This window comes from Antechinus flavipes, chromosome 4 (assembly GCF_016432865.1).
Source record: "Antechinus flavipes isolate AdamAnt ecotype Samford, QLD, Australia chromosome 4, AdamAnt_v2, whole genome shotgun sequence".
Lineage (NCBI taxonomy): Eukaryota > Metazoa > Chordata > Mammalia > Dasyuromorphia > Dasyuridae > Antechinus > Antechinus flavipes.
Window position 1 is genome coordinate 162218143 of NC_067401.1, and position 12028 is coordinate 162230170.

The window sequence follows — 12028 nt, forward strand, 5'->3', positions numbered from 1 at the left end:
AGGACAGCTGTGTGAATGCAGAGAAGGGGACAGGACACAAGATCCACAGGGTGAACCAATAGGTTCTGGCAACTGACTGTGGGCGCTGGGTGGAGCAGAATGAGAGGTCCAAGACAATGGCAAGTTTTAGAGCCTGGATGAATAGGAAGACCGTAGTATCCTCGGTAGAAATAAGGAAGTTCAGAAGAAGAATGAATTTTCAGTGAGGAAAGATATCAAGTTCCATTTTGAAAAAAATGTTCAAAATGGAACACATTAAGTTTGAGTGCCTACAAGACCATGCAATTCGCAGTGCCCAATGGACAACTAGTTGGTCAAAGCAAGTCATTTAGCCTCTTTAGACCTCTGTTTCCTTTTTCTTTTCTTTTTTTTTAAATGAGGATGTTAGATTACATGACCTCAGAGGTCTCTTCCAACTCTAAATTTAGATGGTTCTTCTAGAGCAGAAGGTTTTATGTTAAATGGCTTGTTTTCAATTTAACTGAACTAAATGGGGAAAAAAACCCACAACTCTTTCATTTCTCATCAAGATGTTGATATAAAATCAAGTTGCCCTTGCCATGAATACTAATTAAATTGTAATTGATTTTTGAACTAGGATACAATGATGATATTGGAAACCATACAATGAAACCAGCAAATGAACATAAAGGTAATTAATATAATATTCCTGATTTTGTATAGAGCTTTTCATAAGAAACATTTATTCATATGTGACAAAAGAGAAAAACTTCATCAGGACTCCCACATTATTTTCTTACTTCAGTCAATGATTATGCTTCATTTTTCTCACATGTAAAAATCTATGCTTTTCCTCTCTTTGTCCCACAAACAAGATGCTGCATCTCTAGACTCTGGGTATTTTCTCTGGTTTCTATCATTGCTGGAGTATTTTCCTTTGCCTCAACCTATTGACTTCCCTGGCTTTCTTTAAATCAGATCTAAAATCTGATCTTCTACAGGAAGCCTTTTCCAACCCTCTTAATTTTAGTGCTTTCTCTCTGTTAATTATTTCCTATTTATCCTATATATAGCTTGGTTTGTATAAATTTATTTGTTTCTTGTTTCCTCCATTCAATTGTAAGCTCCTTGAGAGCAGAGAGTGCCTTTTGCTTCTTTTTCATAGTGAATGGAACTTAATAGACACTTAATACATGTTTATTGGTTATTCTTTATGCAAAATATAGCCGCATTTTTCTCCTGAAGAGGGAGTTAACTTACAAGAATAAAATAGATTAAACATGTCTCATTTTCCACATCTCTCATCTATAAATGAGAAGTTTGGAAGAGCTCTGAGGCTCTTTCTGGATCCAACATACTGTGATTGTCAAATTAAGATTTCTTGGTAGTCTCTATCTTAAATTCTAAACATGGATTATTGAACCACAGATTATTATTACTAGAGTGATCTTATAAGTAATGTCCTTTTCAAAAAAATTACTGATACATTTTGTCTTGATACAACAAATACTAACAAATACTCAAAATCCCTTATGTCCCTCTATAAAACAATACCATGTAGATAAATAATATAGTCCAGCCAACTTTTAAAAAAAGCAAAAAACTTTTCTCTGTTTTTTCAATGAATATTTACTTTCTTTACATCCTACCTCCCCTTCCCCAACCCCCACTGTAAAAACAAAACCATGTAACTAATACATGCAGACAAAACAAATTCCCACATAAGTCATATCCAAAAATATATGTATTATTCTACATTTGCCTATGGCATTTTTTTGTCTAGGAGGTCAACCTATAAATTTTGCAGATGAGAATGTTGAAGCCTAGAGATATTAAGGGATTCTTTCAAGAGAGAAATTGCACAATGTTCTTTTTGTAGAATTTTTAAAAATTGCATTCTTTTTCATTTGCCCAAGATAACAGGAAAGACATTATTCCCGGAAGTAAGCAGATAGACTAAATACATTTTTAGATTTCCTTCCAATCTTGGGATGGCAGAGAAACTAGAGGGTATAAATGATGAATTTTTTTTTTGTAAAGGTCTTTTGATATCTGTGGCAAAATATCACATTGTTTGAAAGTATCGCATCCTAATCCTTCAATGAAACTAGAGGGATATTTTCTGATAGCTAATAGGTTAACTAAATAAAATTTTACAGTATGTTAGTCTGGTATTTTTTCCCCAGAAGAGTATTTGTAGACTTCATATTTATGAAGAAAGGGAAATATAATAAATCTGACCGGATTTAATAATAAACTTCTGGGCATTTTCATTCATTTTATCGGGGCAAGGGAGATTGCCTTTCATAGAATTTTATGCTTTTGGTTTATTATCCAATCTTTTCTGTTTGGAAAATTCGTGAAATGGATAGACAGTCTTAATCCAGACATTGAAGATAAGATTTGACTGATATTTCCTGGTGCTCAAATCATTCTTTTCCCTTTCAAATACAAAAGCCTTTAAAAATCTTACTCCACAGAATTAAAAAATATACACGTTTTATATATATACACACGCATATAACCCATTTGATCTTATAAGTATATTACATGTATCTATCTACCTATATATATATATATATATATATATATATATATGCCTATTAGGAATTCAAATCTGTCCTTGAATACTTACTATGTGACTTCTATGCTATGTGACTAGCAAGTCATTTAAATTGTTTGTCCCTCATTTGTAAAGTGAGCCAAAGAAGGAAATAGCAAATATATAACTGTATAATTATATATATATATGTATATATACATATATGTATGAAACATTATATAGTTAAGATCAAATGGGTTATAGATGTATATATGTGTAGAGATATATCTACATGTATGTATATATACATACATAGTATATATGTGTTAAATATGTATTTATATATATATGTATACTGTAGGGATTTGCTCACAGGTGCTCTCTGTTGGAGAGGAGACCATTTGATCTTATATATTTAGGGAGTAGAACACCAGAGTCCATAAGAATTATGGGCCAGAACTCTGAAACAAGGATTCTTACAAGGTGTTAAGTCAGTGGAATTGATAAAGACAATGGTTATCTAGTTTAGCATGGTGCTCAATAGTTCTCTAGTTCAGTACATGTACTTAGTATTTAATATAGTTCCACAAGATTCACATCTATGATAAGAGAACATATAAGTTCGGACAAACTCAGCCAGATTCAGAGGCAGAGAAGACAAAGGACCAGGGGTGGGAGCTCAAGCTCTCAGAACCAAGGAGAGAGATTCGTTTGATCTTTGGTCAGGCTCCTGGTGTCAGGCTCTCCTCCTGCACTTCCCCCCCTGAGACCAAGGCTCTCCAGAAATCTGCCCAGCCCCAGGAAAGAGATAATAAAGGATTTGGACTTTAACCCCTGGCTACTCTTGTGGTGATTACTGAACTGAAACGAAGGCTGCCCCCAGAGACTCCCAGGAAAACCGAACAGAGAACATTACACATAAGCATGGGTTCTAAACCTATTCCTGCTATTTATTGACTTACTATGTGATCTATAATTGAATTCTACAACTTGATGAGTCTAGAGTTGCTCATTACCTCATTTAATGAGCCCCATAACTCATTAAAATAAGATTTATATAATCATAAGCTCTTAAGGGTTTTCAGAATCCATCAAATCCAAACTCTGCCCAAAGCAGGAATCTCATGTCTAATAACACACACAAAGCAGTAATCTGACATTCACCAGAGCACTCAACAGATCAGAGAGCAATCATTCTGCTATTGGGCAGCACTCGCTGTTAAAGAAATTTCCCTTATATTGTCAGAATTAGCTTCCTTATAATCCATTGCTCCCAGTTCTGGATTTTGAATGATTGAAGGCCACTAAAATGTACCCTGCATCTTGCCTCTCTCTTAAGAATTAGGATTACTTTAAGAATATATAGAGAAGATTGAATCCCTTGGAGATGGGTGCCATCTAATATAGTGTTATGATTTCTTCCTGACAGAGCCTGACCATTTGAATGTGGATGTGGAATACACTGAAGTTGAAGTCTTGACGCCTGATCTTCACAGAGGTAACTGACCATTTGATACTAATGGGTTATTATACTTTGAATAACTGAGCAAAAATACCAAGATTGAGGATAAATGCTGATTCAGCCACTTTGTGTTCTCCCAGTCACCTGAGTCACTCATTGGCAGGTTAAATGACTGGTCTATGGTCAGTATATGTCAAAAGCAAGACGTGAAGGCAGGCCTTCCTGATTCCAGGACTGCCCCCCCACCCCCTCCACGGGCCCATGCTTCTGAGAAGGCATTTAGCTTGATCCTTAGAGAATCAACAGGAATGAAGAGTGATTAGCCAAAGTCCTCAGAGCAGACTTCAGGTTTTATAAACTTGACTGCTCTCCAGCAGGAACTTGTAAAAACAAGTTTCTCATTCCTAAGAAGGAAGCAGATGTTTTGACTTGGTACATATGCACTGTACTATATAGACTGAGAATGCAGAGAAAGTACTTCTGTTAGAAACTCACTCTGTAAGTAACCCCGACAAACCATTTCTCTTCCTTTGGGATTCACTTCCTCACTTGTGGAATTAGGGGGTTGGAATCAGTGGCCTCTGAGGTTCCTTTCTAAATCTAAATCTATGACCCTAAGATCCAGCCTCTGTGAATCTACTTTCAGAAGCAATTAATTCCACTTGGAGGAAATAAAGCCTTAATTCTTAGAAGATTTTCCTGCATATTAAGCCAAATTTTGCCTGTCTTTAATTCTGCCCTCTCCTGTCCCCTCTCCCATTCCACCATCTATGGCTTTTCTTTTCTTTCTTTCTTTCTTTCTTTTTTTTTTTTAAGGTAGGATCCACAGGTATTTCTTATTTCTTCAGTTTTGCAATGCAATGATTTGGAATAGATCAACTTAAAGGAGTAATTTGAACTTGGCAAGTATATAGCAAATATCCAAATGCCAATTTCAATTAGTTTGAATACCATGAAAAATTTTGACTAAAAACGAGCTTTACTCCAATTCACTCTCTATTAACATATTGGAAGGAAGTAATCCCACAGGGCTCTCCATTTCTGCTTGGTACATAAAGTTTTAAAATTTAAATAAGGCCCTCAGTTACCCATCCTCCCTGACTCACTTTTATTCAGGACAAGCGCAGTCTATGTTGGTTCACCTAGAGAAGAATAGTCATATTTGCTTGAGTTGAGTGTGGTGTGTGCCAGGAATGCAGATTACAGTCTTGCATTTGGCTTCTTGCTCTATCATAGACTTGGATTAACATTTTTAATTCCTGTTTTCTTACTGTTATCCATGACCAATATCCCTTCAATTTTATTTACTGCATTTATAGACCCTTAATAAGAATGGAGGAAGATGGTGTGCATTTGAGACAAGAAGAGGACTAGAATAGTTTTTTTCCTTCCTTCTTTTTTTTTTTTTTTTTTTTGATTGGCAATATCAGAAATGCCTGCCATATGCCAACTTCCCAGTATGGTATGGAACTAGGAATATTTGAATCTATGCCCTTCTTTGGGGACTATATTGTAGAGTTGACCTCCTAGTTATAAAGTACTCCCTTTGAAATGGATTTATTGCTTGTTTATTGAGCAGAACTGTTCAGCATAGAAATTCATTTTCAAAATGTGCTCTGGAAAAGTACCACAGACATGTTGGATTCTGCCTTTGCAAACTGCCCTGACAGCTTACTTCCTGGCAAAGGGCGTGTAAGAGAGAGAGGGAGTGGGTATTTATGGATTTTAAATGAGAATCATGCCCTACTTCAAGGGTAACTGGAAGTCAGAAGCCAAAAACCTTAAAATATAGAATCTGAGAGCTGGAAAAGATCTTAATGACTTCTCATTTTATAGATAAATAAGGCAAGTGACCTAGGTCACATAATTGTTTAGTTGCAAAGCTGGGTCCAGACCCTAAAAATAATTTCTGTACCTTATTTGGGGATACAAGTTCAACTTTGACAACCTTAGTCAAAGAACATACAAGGTCACACATGAATAGGGTTAATTATGAAAGAGCTTTAGAATGTTGGAAGAATTTGGGAGTTAAGAAAGTTGAGAAACTAAATGTTTGGTCCTTTGAAAATATTAGCATCTCAGTAGTAGATCTTTTTGACTCTTTGACTAGACCATGTTGGAGCATCTGTGACAAGTAGATCAGGAAGGAGGTCACATTGTCTTGTAAATTTATCTCTTCCTGGATGCTAATGAGGTAAAGTTTTAAGATCATAGGGTCTTACATTTAATAAAAAGAATATTAGAAGAGCATTGATCCAATTCCCAGTTTTACAGATGAGGAAACTGAGGATTAGAGTCCAAAGGGATAATCTATCTAGAAATGCAAGGGACTTTAGAGGTTGCTAAATGCAATACTTTCATTTTTAAAATGAGGAAACTAAGCCCAAAAGATGCTTAAAAAAAAAGTAACCCGGGGTCATCCAGGTAGCAAAGAATCAGCACTAGATCACAGGTTTTCTGAATTCTTCTCTAATACTCTTTGGCAATAGCCTCTGAAATAGGGGTCCTGACACCATATCAAAGAGAGCATGATCAGTCAATTGACTGATAAGTCAATAGGTGGGTAGAAGATGATGGATGTCTCATTTTCCTAACACTAATTGCAAGGTTTGCCTTCAACATAAACAACTAAACTCAGCCTCCTCCTATGGCTATGTAAACTCTCTCCCTTTTTATTTTAAAGTGGATGCCTCAAGGAATTTATAAGTTAATAATCTCTGCTGGGAACCCACACACCCACAATTCACAGGTGTCATTAGGAAAATCCCAGTCTACTCATTGTATGCACAGTCTGTTCCCAGAGAAGCTCTTAGCTTACTAGCTTGTGTTAGTTCTGTATGTTTTGCATTGTTGTTCACTCCAAAGCAATGACTGGTAACTAATTTCTATACTCTGTTGTGAACACAGATGGGCTAGTGGCAGTTGAAAATAAGGAGATGAGGTTGTTGACAATTCAACAGAGCCATCATTTATTAAGAGAAATTATGCTGCTTATGTATCTTAAAGCCATATGCTATTATGAATCAACCCTGGTTTCTATTTTCTGTGATTTAACTCTCTAAAGCATGTTGTTAGTTTCTAGGTACTCAGTCTTATGTAAAGTTCATAATGCCCCAGTAATTGTGTCAGGACCTTATGTTTTCTCATGATTTCAAGATTAAATACGCCTTTTCACTTTTGGTAAGATACAGTGGGCATAGGATGAGAAAGTACAAATGGGTTGAGATCCACATTGCAAATCTCATTAAGTTAGATCTTTTTTTCAAAACCTACCTCCTTTCTGAGATGGCCCATTACTTCCTATTACTGTCAAAGGTGTCACCATTTTTTTTAGTCATTTAGGCTTGAAAGCATGATATCTTGTCATTGCTACTTCTTCAATATCTCTCCTACCTGTCACCATTTCTTTACTTATGCTGTGATCACCTTATCACCTCTTGCCTTGATTATTGTTTTTTTCACTGTTAAACATTTTTTAATTTGTGTTTTTATTTTATTATTTTTTATTTGTTTTTTATTTTTAATAGCTTTTTATTTACAAGTTATATGCATGGGTAATTTTATAGTATTGACAATTACCAAACCTTTTGTATTGTATCCCATTTTTCCCCTCCTTCCCCCCACCCCTTCCCCTATATAGCAAGATGACCAATACATGTTAAATATGTTCAAGTATAAATTAAATAACAAAATAAGTATACATGTCCAAACCATTATTTTGCTGCACAAAAAGAATTGGACTCTGAAATAGTGTACAATTAGCCTGTGAAGGAAATCAAAAATGTATTGCCTGGATTCTTGAAATAGGCCTCCAATTTTCTCTATGCTTTAAATCTTTCCTTGTTTTATCCTTCTGCAGGCTGCCAGAGCTGTCAAAATAATTTTCATAAGGTCCATGCTTGACTATGTTACTTCCTTATTTAATAAACTCCAGTGATTCCCTAATGAATCTAGAATCAAATACTATTTCATCTTTATGTCATCCTTTTAAAATATAGCAGACCCTCTGGTTTATTTCCCCAACCAACACTCTCATTGGTAGCTAGGATCCTCAGGGGACAAATACTATGTCAGATTTTAGGGATAGCCATGTGGGTCACTACTTCTAACATGGAAGTTCACTAGTTCCCACTGGTGTGTCTCCCATGAACAATCAGTTGCAGGCCAATAAACTCTTGAAAAGAAATTTACTCAAGTGGAAAAGCAAGAATAGTAGCTACAAAGCAGCCTACCTCCTGTCCCAACTCTAGGATACTTTCTCTGACAAAGACACACACAATTGGGGGGAGGAAGAGTGGGTATAAACACAAAGTATAATAGTAATGAGGAACACATGTGGCCAAGACAACTGCCAATCCAGAACTAGATGGCCTTGATTCCCTTTCAGAATCTTCAGAGAATCTTTACAAAATTGAATGCAGAATAGAGTGTATTGATAATGATTGATTAGTCAGCCTGCTGCTCAGCTGGGCTTCCTCCTTTTAGGGCATCTCTGCTGGGTAGATAAATCTCTTGCAAGGCTGGTCTAGGCAGGCCCCTTATTGTCTGAACTGGACCTACACAGTTTGCCCCATTTCTTTTTTTTTAGACTATAAGCACAACCATTTACATAGTAATAAGGCTAAATGAATAATAATAACATCGTTACTCATATTATAGGGTTGTCTCTCTGTACTCTCTGAGATCACTCTTCAATCAACAGCTGTACTCTCTACCACCTGTAGTCTCAGGCTTGTATGGGAATTACTGATAAGAGTATAAGTCTATTAGGAATATATGCTAAAAATTATTTGATTGATAAACTCAGTGGCTCCCTGGATTTATTCCCTCTATCTAAATACTTAATCTTCTAAAATTAAATATAAACTCACTGTTTTGCTTTTAAAATCCTTTATGACCTGGATGCTTTCTAATTTTCTAGTTTTGTTACATCTTACTCCACAGATTCTGTGATCCAGTGATTCTACCCCTTTGCTGTTCCTTGTACAAGACACTCCATCTCCTAATTGAATTTACATCATCTGTTTCCTCTCTCTCTTCACCTCTGCCTTCTCTTGGTGTCCCTTGCTTCCATCAAGGCTCCACCAAAATTCCCTGCAAGAGACTTTTACCAGTCCTCCTTAATACTGTCTTTCCTTTGAGATGATTTCAAATTTATTCTGTACATTATTTGCTTGTACATGGTTGTTTGCATGTTGTTTCCCCCCGAGACTGCGAATTCCTCAAGGAAAAGAGCTGGTTTTGCCTCTCTATATATTCCCCAGCACTTAACATCATGCAAAGTACAAAGTAAGTGCTTAATGAGTATGCTAATTAACCTGAGAGAGAGAGAGAAAGAGAGAGAAACAGAAAGAGAGAGAGACAGAGACAGAGAGACAGACAGAGAGAGAGAGAGAGAAAGAGGAGAGAGAGAGACAGAGAGACAGAGAGACACAGAGAGAGAGAGAGAAAGAGGAGAGAGAGAGACAGAGAGACACAGAGAGAGAGAGAGAAAGAGGAGAGAGACAGAGACAGAGACAGAGAGACAGAGAGAGAAACAGAGAGACAGAGAGAGAGAAACAGAGAGAGACAGAGACAGAGACAGAGAGAGAAAGAAAGACGCAATCTGAGAAACATTTGGAGAAATAAAAGAAAGAGATATACAAAAAAGAGAGAGATACACAAAAACATATCTGAGAGACATCACTTCAGTGAATACTTCCAGCCTGCTAGGGCAGTAAGATATATTGTCAAGCATGTCTTTCACAGTCACTACCTAGTTTGGGATTAGGAGGCCACTTAATTTGTAAGAAAGGTTAATTGGAGGTAACTGGTTGGTGCAATGGATAAAGTATCAACCCTCAAGTCAGGAGGGTTCAAATTTTGCTTCAGATACTTAACATTTCCTAGCAGTTAGACCCTGGGCAAGTTACTTCACTTGCTTCAGAAAAAAAAAAAAAGTGCTGATTGGTAGAATACCAGACGGGCAGTGAAGCTGAACAATTCCTGGTCCTTTCTCCCTACCCTGTATAGTCTCACTATTTTGAACATGGGCTGGGTCCATCTGTGTAGTGAGGAAGGGAGTGTTCTTAATTAGCCCCAGCCTGTTGCATACTTTTTGTCTGTAATTGCTGGGAAAATCCCGTGACGTAAAGCAGACTCTTTCATTGTGAACATAAGGCAAAGTGGAGCCAAAATCAAGCCGGACCAGGAAATACCCTGTCAGAGAAAGAAACAATCTCTTAGCTTCTTGGCTGGTTTAATTTTTTGGACACAGCTGTAGACACAAAACTGGGGGAAAGACAGAGAAAGAATGGTTAGTAAAGCCCAGCAGACCATCCTGCAGTTGGAAGGATTCAGTTACAAGCATGTGGTCACATATAACAAGTATGTGGTCACAGCTGCGAACATGGAAGCATCAGCAATCTGTTCTGTCTTCTTAGGAAATGGGGGTTCTCACATTCCCATTCTCACATTGTTTCTTGTTTTTCAGTCATGTCTGAATCCTTGTGATTCCATTTCTTGGCAAATATACTGGAATGGTCTGCCATGTCCTTGTCTAGCTCATTTTTACAAATGAGAAAACTAAGAGAAAGGTTAGTTAAGGGACTCGCACAGCATCACACGGCTACTAAGTGTATCTGGGGTTAGATTTGAACTCAGATCCTCCTGACTTCAGAGGTGGTGCTCTAATCTACTGTACCATGTAGCTGCTCCCTCTTTCCTATTTCTTTAAAGAGTGTTTTGTATTTTTCCAGGATTGGATGTGCTGTAGTAGATAGATTCCCAGATATTTTAAACATTTTGTAATTATCTTAAATGGGGATAGTCCTTTCTCTTTTGGTCACCTGGATTTTATTATATAGAAAAATAGTTTATTTCTGTGGGTTTATTTCATAGTCTGCAACTCTACTGAAGCTATTCTTTCAGTTGGTTTCTTTGTAGAATCCCATAGATTTTCTAAGCAAATCATAACATCAGCAGGAAGAAAAAAAGGGGTGTCTTTGCTTTATATCTAAATTTATTGGGAAATTCTAGTGTTTCTTCATTGCATAAAATGCTAGCTTCTAGTTTTAGGTACTTTTTTAATCACATAAAAATTTTTATCTGCTTTTATGTTGTGGTGTTTTGAGTATAGATGAGTATTATGCTTTTTCAAGAACTTTTTTTGCATCTATTGAGGTAATCATGAATTATAGATATTGTGTTTTAAATATAATTATATTGATTATTTTCCTAATATTGGCTAATCTTTGCATTGCTCATAATTCAAATTGATCAGAGTGACTTTAAAAACAAATTTCTGTTGTTCTTTTGACAGGATTTTACTTAAAATTTTAAAGTTGATAATCAATATCAACTTTATTCTATAGTTCTTTTTCTTTTCTCTATCCTCCCCTAGTTTTTCTTGGAAAAGGAGTTTGGTAAAGTGATTTTTTCCCCAATCTTTGAGAATAATTTGTGTATTATAGATATTAATTATTCTTTAAAGATTTGACTGAATTCTGTAAATATATCAGGTAGGATCAGGAGTTGGTTTTGTTTTGGTAGTTTCTTTATAGCTAGTTTTTAAATTTTCTAAGATTGGACTATTTTAGATCTCTATTGTTGGTTCCATAAATTTGAGTTTTTATGTTTTTGTAGTAATCCTCTTTTTCTTTGGAGCTCTCAGTTTTGATGGTACATAATCCTGATAGGTTCTTATGACTTTTTAAAGAATTCTTTCTGGTTTGAGGTAATTTCAATTTTTTTTCTTTTTTCTTTCTTTCTTTTTCTGTTTTGGAACTAAGCCAAGCAATTTTTGATCAGGCTCCCTAAAGACTTATCATTTTGGTTAGTTTTTTCAAAGAACTAGTTTTTAATTTTGTTTAGCTTTCTGGGTTTCCAATTTATCTATTCCTTTTCCAATTTTCAAGATTTCCTCTTTTGTGCTTATTTTAGGTTTATCTGTTGATCTTCTAATTTTAAAAAATGTATATTCTGTTCATTAATCCTTTCTTTTTCTATTTTGTTAACATATGTTTTTAGGGATATAATTTTTGCTCTGAGGACTGCTTTAGCTGCATCTCAGAAAATTTGGTATG

The 12028-nt window shown here is 35.8% G+C and overlaps 1 protein-coding gene across 4 annotated transcripts in view; it reads left to right on the plus strand.

The window, feature by feature from the left end:
* The window catches only part of PECAM1 (platelet and endothelial cell adhesion molecule 1), a 101737-nt gene that overhangs the window by 47515 nt on the left and 42194 nt on the right, over positions 1-12028 (plus strand). For all 4 annotated transcript variants that reach the window (XM_051995292.1, XM_051995294.1, XM_051995293.1 and 1 more), the window contains exons 12-13: positions 599-652; positions 3933-4001. In XM_051995292.1, the coding sequence (XP_051851252.1) occupies positions 599-652; positions 3933-4001 (123 nt within the window). The remainder of the gene's footprint in view (positions 1-598; positions 653-3932; positions 4002-12028) is intronic.